Below are 17,675 nucleotides of genomic sequence, written 5' to 3' on the forward strand. Positions count from 1 at the left end.
TACTTTCGTTTGTTTTCTAATCATATGTGTTTGGGCTTCATTTTCATCAAGCAACCCCTTAAATATTTTTACATGCGCTTAGCTTTTGCGTTTTGGATTTGTCTTGTCAGGTTTGATGGTGCAGGCTGTTAAAAAAAATTCTTGTGGTTGTTCAAGTGTCGTATCCTTCCCAATCGTTGAAAGTTAAATCATTAATAATAAAATTATCGCCCCTAAACACATTTGTGCCCTAATTTCGATTTTATTCTTTAAAATTAAAATTTAACATTTGAGTTCATATATCTTCTGAATCACTTTGGCATGAGATAGCCAGCGTTCTTCACAATATTATAAAAGGAAGGTGCTCCCATATCGTCACACAGCTTTGTATATATTCTTACTTATAATAAAGCGTTTTCTTATACAGTTTATAACTTTTGATACTTTTGTAAGAAAAGTGTCTAAGTTATTCACTTATACGAAGATACGAGGGCTGCTCTATGGATCATGTTGGGCGTCCAGAGAACATCAGGTGTTTTCGTTTTAATTAGTGCTAGAAGGTCCGTTTTCTATCCTGACATTGACTTTACACCATCTTTACAAATCCAAGCGCAATCTTTCGACAATAGGTCTTTGTCATGAAAAAAAATGTCAATTATATTATAATCTTCATTGGAAGTGCCTTTGCCAGGAATGAGTTTGCGAAAAATTCACTAACATTATTATTTTCTACCACCGAAACTATCCAACTTGCAAGGTGATTCGGCATCTTGAAGGATTAAGATATTTTGTGTGAATGCGTTGTTTTAATTTCATTTGATATTTTTGTCATACTTGATAATGTTGGCACCTCCCTTAAACAAACCCATGGCGCCCCAGGGAGGTGCACTTCGCAGTTTGGAAAACGCTGGTCTAAGGGGATATTCATAAAAAATCCCAGGCGCAAATACAAATAAAAACTAGATCTTGATCCATTTAGTCTAGCTCAATAGTATTTAGAAAAGGCCATAGACCCAAAGGATAAATTGTTTAAAAAAAAAAAATTTGAGATAAACAAATATTTCTCATTTCTCCCAAAAATAAAAAATCTGCGGACTGCTATCAGGTATTTTGCCCCGTTTGCTATGAATTTCTTAGATGGCGCGTTAATAATTTCGAGTCATGTAAGTTTTAAAAAAGCCAAGAAAATGTGGATTTTTGGTTATGGGTCTTTAGTTTGGAAAGTAGACTTCTCCTATAAAAGAAAGATAACTGGTTATATAAAGGGATTTTCCAGAAGGTTTTGGCAAGCCAGTATTGACCATAGAGGAGTACCTGAAAATGTTAGTTTTTTGCCTATGGATCTAGGTCTTGGTTACTTATCATAGGCTGTTATAGAATAGAAAGAATGACATTCTAGGCTACACACCACGCTTGGTGTAGAATTCTAGTTTAGTTACTTTTCACTATCTCAGAATGGGGCTGGGTAAGGATTTAGGTTTTTGTACTAAAGTTGGCTAGGCTATGTCCTGGGAAGGTATTTTGAAGTACCCACCTCCAGTGCTTCTCCCTCTAGAGGGCTGTGAATTTTGATGAACTCTAAAAAATTTTGTGTTATAAAGTGAAACTTTGCCCAAAAGATCTTTTGGTAACAGTTTGCTAAAGTTTTTGTAAACCTAGAGATAACTCATCCTTAACTGAGGATCTCATCCTATGGATCCTTTGTTACTTATCATATGCTATTATAGACTAGGAAAGGTGAGATTCCAGGTTACACACCATGCTTGGTGTAGAATTCTAGTCTAGTTACTTTTCACTATCTTGATAAGGGGTTAGGCCAGGAGTTAGGTTTTCAGACTAAAGTAGCCTATGTCCTGGGAAGGTATTTAACTACCTACCCCCCTGCTTCTCCCTCTAGAGGGCTGTGAATTTTCATGACCTTTAAAAATCTTTGTGTTATAAAAGTGAGTCTTTGCACAATAGATCTTTTGGTAACAGTTTGCTAAAGTTTTTGGAATTTATCAGATAGGCTATTTCCATTACTGAGTAACAAATCAGGAGGTCTAACAGATTTCAATTTTCCTCAGAAATTCAATTTTAAGCCCTTTATGGATCCTTAAAGATGAGATATAGGCTATTTATCTCATTTTTGGCTATAGAAAAGATAAAGGAATAACAGTTCTTACTTCATAGTAGCCTATACAGAATAGCCTAATTACAAGTAACACATTTTGACAGCATTTCCATTGAATTTTATCCCCAATTTCCCCAAATGTGCAAATATAAAGCCTAACTTAGGCCTATGTATTTTCCATGTGTTTGTTGTTCTTGATTTCTTTTTTTTTCAGTTTATGGGTACATGGGTTGAAACAAGAGTTACACTAATGACTTAAAGTAAACATGGCAATTTTAAGACATAAATAAGTTGTTTATTCAATTAGATTATTATGTAACAATGCCTTTAGATCATATAACTTTAACAAAAAAGAAATATAGCCAAATAGCCTAGGCTAGTAAGTTTTTATAAAACACTTTCATCATTTTCTACAGCCTAGCCAATAATAAGAGGGAAAAGATATGGTCTTTCAGGGTCCACTATGGGTTTAAAATTGGATTTCTAAGGAAAACAGTTGCTGCATTCAGAAAGTCTAAAAAAGGCATCACTTGTGTATTCACCATATTCAGTCCTCAATAATAGAAAAAACCTCTAAATTTACCAACTTTTTGTTTAAACTTGTTTTGTAAGAAAAGGAAACTTACAGATAAATGAAAGTGGGCTATGCCCGGATTCTTTAGCCTATTTTATTCTCTTTCCAAATTCCTTGGTCACTTTTTTTGCAATACAGTCCCCTTAGTAGTTCTATAGTTTAAAACCTTAAGTAGGAAATTTACAGCTGCCACCTTAAACAACAAGGAAAATTACTTTTTTTCCATGGTTAGCACTAACACATCCAATTTTTCTTTATTAGGTCTTGCTTAAAAACTAATTTTTGTATATAAGGTTTTTTGGTAAATGTTTACTTTTGTTGCAAGTGCTCTAAAGTGCATATTACTACCTATAGCAAGATTCTGATGATTGCATATTGTTTCTTTGTCATTATTAGAGGGGCACATACATTTTTCAGCTTTCTAACCCCCCCCTCCCCAATGAGATTAAAAATGCATAAAGTGGGTTTGCTTACAGGTAACATTACCTATAGAGCAAAGCATATTAGTCTATGAGCCCTGTGGGCAGCAGGGTGAGGTCTGTATTCTATATTTATTCAACAAAGAGTAATAAAACTAAAAAAAAAACTTCCAACAAGGTTTATTAAATTAATATAGAATACAGACCTTGTTCTGCTGCCCAAAGGGCTCATGGACTAATATGCTTTGCTCTATAGGTAATGTTACCTGTAAGCAAGCCCACTTTACACATTTTTAGTTTACCCCATGGAGGAGGATGGTCAACCAGAAATGGTTGCATTTCTCTAATAATGACCCATAAACAATATACAATCATCAGAATCTTGTTATATACAGTAATATGTACTTTAGAGCACTTGGAATGAAAGCAAACATTTACCAGCTTTTTTTTACAATTCTTTGTAACTTTGCACAATAGTCTAAAAACTACAGACAAGGTAATAAGTTCAATTTTGGGGCCCCTAAGGGCTAAGAATTGAATTTATCCCTGAGGCAGCTATTTCATTTTTAAAGAACATAACAAAGCTGTCAAATAATGTACTCACTGTCTTCCTTACTATTTTTCAATCCTTTTGAACTGTCTCTGACATTAGCATATCTTATTTAAATAAATATCATGTATCTCAGCAGTTTGCTTCCCAGAGTCTAGAAAATACCTCTACAACTGCTTTCAGTCATTACATTTGCAACGCTAATTTTGCATTGCTAAGATGGTTAGCAACATGAATAAATTTCCATACAAAGAAAGACTACGTCGTTTGAAGCTGCCGATGCTGATGTACTGACGGGAAAGGGGTGACATTATTTTAACCAAAAATATCCTCTCTAAAAACACCCTTCCCGGTCTCTTTGCACAGCCCTTGCATTCTGGTACTAGAGGACATTCATTGAAGCTCTCTATGCAGCGTTCCACGAGTAGACAGAGAAGCCACTTCTTCAGTCAAAGAATCATCAATATGTGGAACCAGCTCTCTGAAGAAACAGTTTCTGCTACTTCAACTGACTTGTCCAAGTCCCACCTTGATAGGGAATGGCTCAGCCAGAAGTTCCTTTACAATTGGGAAGCTGCAGAGTCCTCCACAAGAGTCTAATCTAACAGCCACAATCTACACCAAACAAATTCTTTTTTTCATGGAGCATCACAAGGATGGATAATCCTTATATTGCTCCAAGCTGCTATTCAAGGTAATTTAAGGTAATATTATCAGCATATGCAGCCTTATTATTTTTCGACTGGATTTATTCAAATTGTCTGCCCCCCCCCCCCTCCTTGATGGCTTTACATACTTTGATGCTTTTTTATGCTCTTTCCAAGTAATGTATTCACTTTCCTCTCTGGCTAAATCATAATAATATGTATAAATTTACCTAATTTTGATACTACTCAGCTTACAAATGTTCTTACGTTATTAGCCAAGTTCAATGGAATAGTGTTTGCTTTGTAAAGAACTTTCTATTTCCCATGGATGGGTTTGTCTTTTTGGCCTCATTGTGTGCAATATATAGGGTAAAGTTACCAACAATTTGATAGTTTTTTGAAAAAAAAAGCTTTTTCTACTCCAGAAGGCTTAATTTAAAGACTTTTGATTTGAAAAAGGTTTCAGTATGTATGAAAAACATTTATAAATCTAACAGTTTGATTTGAAATTAAAAATTTATCAGAAAAGCATACAAAACTCCAATTTTTTTAAATTAGAGCATTTTCACCTACAAACCAAACATAATAAAAAAGTTACCTGTTTTGACATAAGTTGGAATCCAATTTGACAGATGTTGAAACACTTAGGGAATACTTTTGAGTGGATCCTAGTTCATTTTACATTCCTATTCTTTTCACTTTGATTTCTTTGTTTCAACTTTTTTTAACATGTAAATGTATAAAACACTACTCAGATAGTGGAAGCAAAAAACTGAAAAAATGCCTCAAGTATAGGAATGAAATCAGATAATCATATGGAGGGTAATCATGTGACCTAGGTCTCTATAATAAAATATATGATATAGGTGTCTCTATAAACAGGAATGGCAGGACAGACTATCTGGAATATAAATTTTAGTAAAACACTTTAGAAATTTTAGTTTGGACTATCCTTTGTCTGGAAAGTCCAGAATTCTTGAAATATGCACATCCTTCTTAAGGTTATTAGAAGTTTGTGGCACTGGGGAGTTTAAAATGTTTCACTAGTATTTTTGATGGGATAGGGTCTAAGAAAATGGTAGTGGATTTCAAAAATTTTAAGAAGTTTATTGTCATTATATTTGACTTATGGAATTTACTTTCATATGTAAATTCTTAGCTTTGTCAAAAAGGTGGATCAGTTTTGATAAAGGTTATTTTTGATAGTCCTATAACCTACATCAAGGATCAGCAGGTTATCTACATATTAACAACTTTGAGGGAATCATACCAATTTCATGCTACACATACATATAATTTCATATACATATAATCATTACGACATATAAGAGTGGTCTTAACAAGGTTCCTTGAGGAATTCTATGTTAATTAGGGAGGAGTTCAGAGAGAATATTTTGTATTTTACAGCATGTAATTTATTTGAAAGAAAACATATATATAATTTACTAAGAGATGGTGTACTTCAAATTTATTGATAAATGAATTAGTGTTATGATCAATCTAGTCAAATGCTTAGAAATACAAATATAGTCTAAGGCCAAGTGGTAGGTCCCCTGATGATGGAAAAATCTAGCATTACTTCAATAAAGCTATAATTAAAAATACACTGTTTTTATTTTTTTTCAGTGTTAAATATCATTATAAATAATAATCATTAAAATCTTTAATTTTTGAGAAAGAACCCTTGAATTTTGACATTTTCTTTTCAGTGGACCCTTTAATTTTGATACCAATCATTTCTCATCTGCTTCACATGTTTAGTGAAGTTTAGACATTTTGATAGGGCCTGTTGCTAACTGTCAAAAATTTTGATAAGGTTACTTCAAGATATTCTCAAAAGAAATCAATCTCATAATAGAAGCCAATATCTACATTTGAATTTGGCTGAAGGAACATTTTTAGTCAAACTAGTACTCCACTGCATAAGAAAAGAATTTTCAATGCTTGGAACATAGTTTTATCAATGTAATATTAGCTGCCATTTTAACTTAATTTTAGCAAGAAATAGCCAATGTGGATACATTTTAGAGAAGATCAGATGTATCTTAATGCATTGGTGCTGATCACAACTTTTTTTTGCAGAAAAATAACCAAGTACTGACAGTTTGAACATTACATAGCTTAAAAATTGTTGGGAGCTCATTTTGTGTAAAAAACATGAAACTGATTGAATTGAATACTCTTCTATTTTCTGGGTGTAATCCATTTTAGTAATCCAATATTTTAGTAAAACACTTTAGAAGTCTTAGTTCAGTCCAACCTTTGTCTGGAAAGTTCAGAATTCTCGAAATATGTGTGTCCTTCTGAAGATTAGTATAATTTTGTGGCACTGAGGAGTTTAAAATGTATCTCTCGTATTTTGGGTGGGACTGGGTCTAAGAAAATGGTAGTGGATTTCATAAATTTTAAGAAGTTTATTGTCATTATATTTGACTTAGTGGAATTTACTTTCATATATGCAAATTCTTCTAAATATTAAATAAATATTTGAAAATAACCAAGTAATAACAGTTCAAACATTACATGGCTAAAAAATTGTCAGGAGCTCATTTTGTGTCAAAAACAGGAAACTGATGGAATAGAATATTCTTCTCTTATCTGGGTGTATTGGATATAGTGTCCACCTTCCACATTGTCAAAATATAATGATGGATTCAAGAGATGGTGTTTACAAGTCAAGACTAAGCAGAGTTATCCTGTTTTGAAGGAAAATCTTGACAGTGGATCCAAAATTGCACTGTTGAATCATTGGTGCCTTTACCCTAATTATAAAAAGTTGAGGTTAGGCTCATTCAGTTGAAACTCATACGATGTAGCACATTACCTTTCTAAGGGTTAAAGCTGTTGGATGAAACCAACCATTCTCTTTGCCCCTTGGCATTTATGGCCTGATATGGCAGTGGGTGTTTGCCAAACATATTTTCCTTAGCTTTTTCAAATTTCACCTAAGGGGATGTTTATGAAAAATGCCAGGTACAAATATCACCGAAAAGTAGATCTTAATTCATTGAGAGTCTAACACAAAAGTAGTTCAAATAGGCTATTGACTCAAAAGGCAATATATTTTAAACACAATTAATGTTGCTTCACTCTTTGTCATCAACTTCACTCAATGAATTACCATGAATAGTTCGTAATGTTCATTTTGTGCTTGTTGTGAAGTTGATAGTGATAATGTTCATTTTGTGTTTGTTGTGAAGTCAAATTATTAAGTGAAATTGATTACAGCAAGGGAAGCAGCATTAAAAGAGAGTTTAGCACACAATTCCCAACTTCTCTCACTGTAATCAGTTTCACTTAATAAATTGTCATTAGTATGATTGGTTGTGTTCATTTTGGTTATGCTACATTTTAACAATTATTATTTATTAAACAAAATTAATGTTTCAGTTGTTTTGCACTGTGAAATCTGTAATTGTGTGTCAAACCTACTGTAACTTGCATCAAAAGACAAGATGCTTACATTACTGTATTATTTCTTTTCCAGATCTAGTGATTCATTAAGCCAGAAATATGGTTTTACTTTTACTACTTCTTAGAGAATAATCTAAACTGACTTAGAAAATAAAAATTCCTATTTTTGAATATTTCTGTGATAATAAAATGCAGAATAAATTCTAAAAAGACAATTTAATTTTCAAATAAAATTGAATCTCAGCTATTATGAAAAATGTGGTCCTGTCTTGCTTTCTAGGGCAGTAATGAGAGATAGATTAGGATGGCTAGGACACATTTTGTGGATAAATGATGATGGATTGCCAAAGATCGTAATTTTTGGTCGTTCCTCTAGGGCCAAAGAAAAATCAAGGAGGGAGGGTGGGAGGAATTTATTTCCAATTAAAATAAAAATAACATCAATGTTTAAACCAAATTCAAATGCATTGACAGTCAACAGTGGAGCCTAGTCATAGGTACACTTTAAGCTTGAGCCTAAACTTGGAAAATGTTATTTGATCTTGAACTTTGTATTTTTAAGCTAGAACAAAGTATCTAGGTCGTTGGTATAGACTATTATGATACGTTTGCTCTAAATTCTGTGTTTGAAGCAGAATAATTGTATATAGTTAGGCTAGGATGTGAGGATAATCCCATTTCTTCAAGTTTAAATGTACAAAACAAGCTGTCCAAGATTGTATTGCAGGAGCCTTAACTAGCTTAGTCCTAACCATCTAAAACTTTCTTCATCATATCCAAGGTTAAGAACCTACTGCATTGGTTTGTTAAAGATCCATTTTAACCAATTTATTGTCTAAGATCAGGCTCTGTTTTAATGCTGGGAGTATTATCTCTAAAACTTGCAAATTGAACATAAACCTTAGTAAAATTAATGATTTCCAAATAAAAAAAAGTCAGATCCACTTGCTGTGTTAAAGCTCCATGGCTAATAATCTAAGGTTGGTGATAACAAGCGTTTCCTAAGAATGCTTTCTCTGAGCAGCCTATATTTTCTTCAAAAGTCCTGCTACATGAAATTAGTCAAAGCACTGTTGTTAGGACCTGGGACAGACTCTAATATGTCTTCTTGGTACAAAACTCAGCTAATTAATAGAAATAACGGGGTAAAACTATAAAAACAGAAGAAAAAAGTACAAATGTGTAAAACAAGAATTAAGAAAGGGCTGTTTATGTGGGGGGAGCTTTTTGTGAAGTGGGAGGCAAATTTCCTCACATTATTCAAAAAACAATCAGACAAACTTTTTCAACCAAAAGTAAGGAACAACATTAAAACTTAAACAAACAGAAATTGTTTCTTGTATGTGGGGACTTCATTCTCCCATGAAACATTTTGTTTTCTTGGTGGTGCTGGGCTGTGATTGTCCTTATTCAGGTGTGACTATCCTATTTCATAGTGGCTGTAATATCACAGGGCTTACTGAAAGCATTGGGTGAGAGGATGATAGGGATGGGGCTGGAGTTAGAACCTCCGATGAGCTTGACAATTTGCCACCAGCATCATGGGTTAAAAAAACGTTTATTTGGTTTGTATTTAAGAGCACAGATCTTTATTATCAAAACAATCTGGATTGAAAGGGGATACCTTCCAAATCCTTTCTGGATGTTTAATAGTATGAAAGCTAAGGGGAAAGATTTTCCTACCAACCCAGCTGTAATGTAAATGGTGACAGTTCTTCTCAATAGTGATGGTTGCTTGATGAAAAAAAAAAACGACAACCTACTAATGTTGATAATTAATTCTGTTAGGAATACGTAGCTATTAAATATTTCAACTATTATGCAAGGGTTTTTGAAATGCCCAAGCCATTTTGTTTCTACCAGATTTCTATGTCTCTTGATAAACAACAAAGTAGACCAGTGTCCAGCCAATGACTTGCGCAGTCTCTAACTCGCAAATAGTCCAAAACCTTATGTAAATTAAAGCTGGGATTTCAGAAAGACTGATCAAAACATGAATATTTAGGGTCAACAATGATTGTGCCAACAGTGTGCTGCTGCTGCCATTTTCGCCCCCTGCTGCCGTCGACCTTCTCTTCTTGGCGCGGTGCCAGGTTCTAGTTGTATAATAGAAATTTCAAAACAAAACTATAAAAATATACAGCATTGTCATTTAGCCAGAGGGGGGGGGGGGCTGGCAACCCCTACTCCACTCCTACCCTGCTTATGGGTGCCATTGTTGGGACAATTTTGCTAATTGTAAATAGTAAGGGATCTTAAACTTTTTCAAATTCCTTGGAGTTTTAGGATGGGTTGAACATGAATGTTTAGGGTCAACAATGATTGTGCCAACAGTGTGCTGCTGCTGCCATTTTCGCCCCTGCTGCCGCCGACCTTCCCTTCTTGGTGTGGTGCCAGGTTCTAGCTGTATAATAGAAATCTCAAAACAAAACTATAAAAATATATGGCATCGTCATTCAGCCAGAGGGGGAGGGACTGGCAACCCCTACCCCATTCCTATCCTGCTTATGGGTGCCATTGTTGGGACATTTTTGCTAATTGTAAATAGTAAGGGATCTTAAACTGTTTCAAATTCCTTGAAGTTTTAGGATGGGTTGGTTTCATTTTTAATTTATGACTCATTGACAATATAATTAGCTAAAAACTAGATTATAATCCAAGAAAATTAAAGGACTTCCTGACTATGTATACTATGACTTATTTTAGTATTTTTTTTTTATTTTAGCCTGGACGTGTTGTCACCTTGGTGCCATCTGATAACTTGGAGGTGAGCCTTTTTTTTCTGGATTGAAAATTTTTTAGCTTATTTAGAAGTGCCTTTTTTCTATTTTGTGTCCAATCTCGTATTATGTACCTACCTCATAAGCAGAAAATGTTGGCAGTGTAGACGTGCGTCTTTTTTATCTTTGATTTTTTATTTTATTCGCCAAATAGAAAAAGTTTAGATTATTTGGGAAGGAAATCTTTTTTTTTAGTACATATTCCTCAGGTAGGAAACATTTAGATAGTCCTTTTTGTATAATATTCCAGATATGCTCCTCAATTAGAAACATTGAAATGAGTCCTTTTTTGAAACAATCTCCCTAACATATTCCTCAGATAGAAAACATTTTGATAATCCAGATAGGATTTTTCTTCTTCTTTTTGGTATAATCTTAAATAGGAAAATATCTTATAATTTAGACTAATAGAAACAATTTCAAATCAAAAACTACGTGAATGATGCTAATGATACAAGTTGCAAAATAGAATATTCGATTATACATTTCATAGCCAATTCAATCAGACCCTCACCATTTTATTCACTTCAAAAATACCAGTTTAGTTTTTAAGCAGATTTGGTTTGTTAAAAAGTTGGAATTTCCTTAGAAATAAAGAACAACATTTTTTTTAGATTCGGCAATTAATAGAGTCACTTAGAAATTGCAATCAATTCAATTTCTGAGAAGCTTTACAGAGAGAATCAACTTAATTAAATTTGTTATTGGTTAAGCTTGCCAGATGACTCTAAAGAAAATAATATAAATTTGGAAAACTGCTCATCTAGCCAATTGAAAAGTTACGACTGTAAATAATTGTGATTTCAATTATTATTTCAATTGTGATTTCACTTATTATTTCAATTACTATTTCAGTCATTATTTCAGTTGTGATTTCAATTATTGTTTAAATTTTGATTTCAGTTATTATTTCAATTTTGATTTCAATATTCCAGGAGTTGGCTCTTTTCTAGTCGTTTCAAATGTAAAGCTAAATAATTGAAAATTTAATTTTAATGTCTTTTAAGTCTCATGAAGTTAATCCCCAAGAAATTATTTTGGATATGAATGATTTGTCCCTGTCGAATCCAGTATAAAAAGGGACAGCCCCATTACATTCTTGGATAAGACCTGGGTTCTTTACAAGCTGGAAGAAGAAAAAATTATTTGGAAAGCTAATAGTTCCTCTAAGCCATCTATGTGTGATAAACGATTTTAACTTTTCAACCTTATAAAAGAGTTTGCAATTCGTTTTTCCAAAAGGTTAAATCATCATTTTTTCGGTCTTTCCTTTGAAAAGGGTGTCTTCCCAAGTGCTTTAAAGTGTTCTGGTGTTATTATTTTTTGAAAGGTGAATCACGGAATGATCCTGCAAATTCTCGTTACTTTTCTCTTTTATTTGTGTTTAGTAAAATTTTTGAAAAAGTTATATATTCTCGATATCTGAATTCCTTAATTCTAAGATTTTGTCATGATTTTCGGTTTGGCTATGGGCCAAAGCACCACTGAGCACGCATTTAACATTCTTGAATTATTTATATCATGCTCTTGAAGCTGATTTGATACCTGCTGCTTTTTTTTCTCAATGTACAAAAAACATTTGAATCATTAACACACAAGATTATTCTTTGGGAACTGTCCCCGTATTGGTATATAAAGGATTTGCTTGTTCTCAGTTGCTTATTCTGATGGGATCTTCTTGGTTGATCAACCCTTGTGTAACCCTTCCAAAAAAGTCTGGTGCTCCACAAGGACCTTTGAAATGTTCTATTTATTTTATGTTAATAACCTTATTAATGCGGTTAAAAATTCAAAACCTACGAATTGCTATTGTCTTTGTCAACCACCATCTGCCACTAGCTGTTGCAAGAGTTTATCTTTTCCGAAAGCACTAATTGCTTTTGCTGATGACAGTACTATTGGCATAGCTTGACGAACTGAGCCTGATCTTTGGTCAAAGATGACAGCTCTTTGTGAAAGAATTATTCACTGGTTTGATGTTAATTGCCTAGCTTTAAATGTTGGAAACTCATTCTACCTCATTTTCCCAAGAGTCTCAAAGACTTGTCCTGACTTTCAAATGTGCTTTTATTAAATTTATGATAGTAAATGAAATATATGCATTAAAAGGTTCTTTAAGTTGAGCTAATGAGCTATGTATGATTCTTAGGTATTTTCCTTGATGAAATCTTTAAAGTATATATACATATCATTGACGGGATCAAAATAAAGTTTCCAGTAGCCTTGGAATACTAAGAAGGCTAAAACACATGTTGTCAGTGTGGTCATGTCACATTTGGTCAATGCTTAAGATCCTTTTCTTCAGCCTTGCTCAGTCTCATGTTTCATACTGTCCTGTTATTTCGGTTGCAAACTTCCCATTGTCACTGAAGCCATTCTCAGAACTTTATGATAAAGGATAGGCACTAACCAGGAAGCTAACCGTTCTCCATTCAAGCCCTTGGTTGATTTGAAGTGTCTGTATTTTCTTTCGTATGCTTTTTTCATTGTTCTATCGTTGCATAGCAACCGCCCTGCTACCCTACGGAATTATATATCTTTTATTTTCGATCAATCGACTTATATCAATCGAGTTTTATTCTCTACATTTCCAGCAACTTAAGATTCCTCATACTCTATCACTGTGGTTTTCCTTCAACCCTCTGATAGCTTGTAACTTTACATGGAAAATGAAAAAAAATGTAACTCAACCATGAATCTGAAAATGAAAAAAAATGTAACTCAACCATGAATCTGAAAATCTGAGAGCTCTTCAGATTTTCGATTGGAGGGGGTTTATGATAGCTCATCTATCAGAAATAGGATTTGTCGTACAATTTTTATATGCACAACTTTACAACCATACAGTTTTCTACAACTCTATATTTTTTTTACATTTTTTTTCATATTCCACCTGTTTGGTATCTTCAAAAAGAACGTCAAAAATGTCTAGATAATAATTGAGTTTGTTTTTTTTTCTTTTGTTTCTTTTTTGCTTTCTCCTGGAGTTGATGTCCCTTGGTCAGGGTTCGGATGTTTACTTGATTTGGTGAAACCATGCGATACCCCCTGCCTAGCTTGTGACTTTGAGAATTTTTAGGTTGGCGACTAGGTTTGGTTTTATTTTTTCAATAAATTCCCCTCCCCTGTTCTTTTCTGGCTATGGAGCCTTAGGAGGGCAGAGAATGTTAATATTGTTTTGAGATAATATGAATTATCCCTCAGCCCCCTTTTTGCAAATAGTTTTATTACTGCAAAATCTTGTTTATCTCCAACAGTGAAATTTTTGCTCTGTTATTTTGCAATTTGTGTCTCAATGTAAAATCATTTTTAACACCACATAAGCAACGGGTACTTTCATCCGCATTATTATAGCTCAAATGATTGCACTTTTTTTTAACAATACATGTTAATCGCTTTAAGGATTATTTACGAAAATACTCTTATTATGGATTCTTTCATTCTTATGATATCCAACAAAGAAACTTGCTTCTCTTATTTTCTTGCAATGAGCCACAAAACTTAACTTATCAACGTCCCTCATTGTCTCCGTACCCACGCTATAACAAGCGGATTTTTTAAAATGCTTAGATTCTGCATGCATGGTTGAGTCTTTTGAACATGATAATATACATTTTAATAAAAATTTATTTAATAAACATATAATGATGATGAGCACAAATGGCTCTTCCATATGTCGAAATTAGCTTTGCCTGGCACTAAAGGTAGCCACAAAAGGAATATTACTCTATTAATTAAAACGAAAAAAATTCGCACGTTGACCATCTGACTAAAAAGGGTTGCCTCAAGTTTACATTTTTTTCAACGTTGAGAGATTTGGTATGCCAACTGAGGTTTTGAAACTTTTCTACTGCAGTTATGTCAAAACCCTCTCTTGAATATTCATTTTCAGCTTGGTAACTGGGCTGATGAAGTACTAATCAGACAGACGTAGTTGGTGCTAAAAAGAGCTGAAAAAATTGTTCTTGAACAGAACTATTTAACTTACGATGGTGTAGGCCTTCTAAAACAACTCAACATATCGATTGGCACGTCGGTTAGGAATATATTATCTCAACTCTCCAGCTCATCTTGGTTTATTACCTCAGCTTGAGACCCCCCCCCTCTACTGAAGGACCAGGCACCAGACACTAGACAAATCAAAAAGAATTGTCAATAATTAATGATTTACCCAGTTTCTACTACCAAGAGATATCGCAAAGTATTTGTCCCTTATTTTACTCGGCACTTTAGTGACAATGCTTTAGAAGGTACTAAAGTTATTTATATATAATAAACTATGATAAATATATAATAAGTATATTATAATATATAATAAATTATATAATAAACTATAGTTTATTATTGCATAAGGTATTATAGTTTAATATATGGGTTTGTGTGATGCTTGCCTGTGAATGTTATAGTATTGATTTAATATGTATTTGGTATTTAATTCGGATTACCGAACATGCAACTCGGTGTAATACTTTTATGTAATTTGGGAAAAGACATAGTTTTGTGAAAAAACTCTTCTCCTACATTGATAATCTGAAAGATCGATACTTAAATGAGCCTTTTACTTGACCCAGCCAATTAGACACCCAGGAAAAGTAGTGTACCCAAAACCATTCAACCAATAAGAAAGTACCTTAGACACTCAAGTGGTTTTTAACTGCCAGTTATTATAAACTCAAAAACTAAGTAGCATTTCAAATTTTTCAAGTTATTCCATAGTAATTACAACCAATTACGGTTCATCAGAGACATACTCTCTAGCCCTTAAGGGCTTATGTGCTTTAAATTTTTGATCCTAGGCATAGCGGCTCACTTTCCATAACAATATACAATAAAAAAATTAATATTCATATAAACTGCAAAAATATTTTCTCAAAGCCACATTTTTCCACACATGGATATTCTCAAATGACCTGAAAAGGATCAGAAACTAATTGAAAACAAGTCTTTCTTCAAATAAAGTATGCTAAGGAGTATTTTTCAGGCTGGATCGAAAGCAAAAAGTTTTCTGGGAAGAATTCACAGCAGGGAACGGGGGTAATTTTCTGGTGGAAGAATTTTGCATGGGAAGAACTTTATAAAGAATTTTTTTGTGGGGGGATATTCCAGAGAGAAAGAGAGGGGGGGTTCAAATATTTTTTTATTCTAAAAACCCATGTTTTCTTCTCATAAGAATGGATGTCTTAATCTAAAGTATGCTTGTGCCTTGCTAACATAATCAACAATTATTTATCGAAATTCCTTTTTTAGGATAAAGTATGGGGAGTTGCTTATGAAATAACTGATGACAGGGATATAGAAAAGCTAAACCATAGAGAAAAACGTTACGAACTTGCCCAAGAAGTATTATTCACCTCGCTCTGTGGAACTATTCAATTAAACGTTAATTTGTTTGTTGGCAATTGTAATGGACCCCTGTTCCTAGGACCGGCATCTGTTGAAGTTATAGCATCGCAAGTTGTCAAGGCTCATGGACCTAGCGGGACTAATGTTGAATATGTTCTAAGACTTGCTGAGTTTATGAGGACATGTTGTCCTGGAGAGGAAGATGAACATTTATTTGAAGTAGAAACCTTAATTGTTAAAATGGTATCAAATAATAAACCGAGTCCCAGTGAAAGTGAGGGGTTTGTGAGGAAATTTCAATTCTGACGGTGGTGTAAAAGGGATCGGTTTGTAGCTTTGGCCTGCCTAGTGGGGTAGATTTAATTTTTTTTTGTATATCTTTGAATAGGAGGGTTTCCAACTTGTCACTTAAGAGGGTTCTTCTCTGTGAGTTATTCTTGTTAAGCCATTTATTTGAGCGAGCAATCAACAATTAAACATACAATAAAAGAAACAATTATTCTTTCTGGAAGTATACCATGTCCTATTAGCTTGAAAATTTTGACTTCGGTGATTCAAAAGGCTTTATGCAACAAGACTAATTTTAAAGGAGACAGAGAAAACTAATAAAACGCGTTTCTTGTTTTTTGCAAGAAGTTCTTTGCGTAAAGAAAGTTGCGTTACGCATCGAACTCAAACACAGACGGTCCATGCATTAGGCATCAAACTCTAAAACTGGCGAAGGTCACACTGCTTATTCATCATACAAAAGAAGAGAAGATAACGAGGAAATTTTTTAAGACAACAAATAACACAGTGAATACAACCTAAGCGGATATTTTGACTATTTAGCATCTGTCATGAACGAAATGAAATGTAAAACCAATAAAAAGAAAAGAAACTTACTCAAAAATCAAATCGTTAAAATAAATTTTAAAACTAAAATCACAAATAAATTTTGAAAGTCTCAGTTGCTTCACCTCACCTAGGTGATTACTAATATACTGTAATGCTTCTCTTCAGCTCCATAATAACTAATCTGTAGATTACATTTTCTTTTGGCCTCGCAGAGATTCTATCACACACAATCTTTCCCTCCATCTATCACACACAATCCCTCCACAATCCTTGTGGATGTATCCTTGTCACACCTCCCTTCATTTAGTTGTGCTATTCACAAAACAGTTCACACTGACTGAATTTATCCGACTATTATGAATGTGGCTGTTAAAGATACTTCCACCTCGAGGTATGCTATATCGGGAAGTTCCGCTTATGATCCAGTATCCTCCTGGGTGCGTTACCTGGAAGATAAGGAGGATAACACTTGGAAATAGTTTAATGAGGGCCTAAAACCACAAAGTGGCTTCTGAAGGCATAATTGAATTTGTTAAACAGACTGGTTGAAGGTTACCAGAGTAGCTGTAGCCAACAAGACGAAGGGGGCGGCTGAAGTAGTTTCCAAGTACCATGGTGCCAAGCAGGACAATAAAATGTATAAAATAATTTTATTATATATATATATATATATATATATATTTATATATATATATATGTATATATATATATATATATATATATATATATATATATATTATATATATATATATATATTGTTCCTGCTGACATGGCCCTTAATTCAATGCGAAATCAATTTGGTGTAAAGTCCGAGAATTCTATGACTTCATCACTCTGTCTCAGTTAATTATGGATAATTATCTATATTAGAGCATTTTAAAAGTCGATTTGATCAAATGTAGTCTTTAGACATCTCAAGGTTTAAGTCCCATAGTACCAAATTGATTCTCAGCTTATCACAAGATCACTCGTCAAGTTTTAACTAATTTTTGTGGAAATAAATTCTATTAACTCCATTC

At 33.5% G+C, this 17,675-nt stretch overlaps 1 protein-coding gene across 1 annotated transcript; it reads left to right on the forward strand.

Moving 5' to 3' along the window:
* Nucleotides 1-1,146: 1,146 nt before the first annotated feature.
* LOC136038522 (putative glutathione-specific gamma-glutamylcyclotransferase 2) lies at nucleotides 1,147-16,320 on the forward strand. Its single transcript, XM_065721629.1, has 3 exons — nucleotides 1,147-1,301; nucleotides 10,422-10,463; nucleotides 15,724-16,320. The coding sequence occupies exons 1-3, from the start codon at nucleotides 1,167-1,169 to the stop codon at nucleotides 16,123-16,125; spliced, it is 579 nt and encodes a 192-aa protein (XP_065577701.1). The 5' UTR covers nucleotides 1,147-1,166; the 3' UTR covers nucleotides 16,126-16,320.
* The last annotated feature ends 1,355 nt before the right edge of the window (nucleotides 16,321-17,675 follow it).

This window comes from Artemia franciscana, chromosome 18 (assembly GCF_032884065.1).
Source record: "Artemia franciscana chromosome 18, ASM3288406v1, whole genome shotgun sequence".
NCBI lineage: Eukaryota > Metazoa > Arthropoda > Branchiopoda > Anostraca > Artemiidae > Artemia > Artemia franciscana.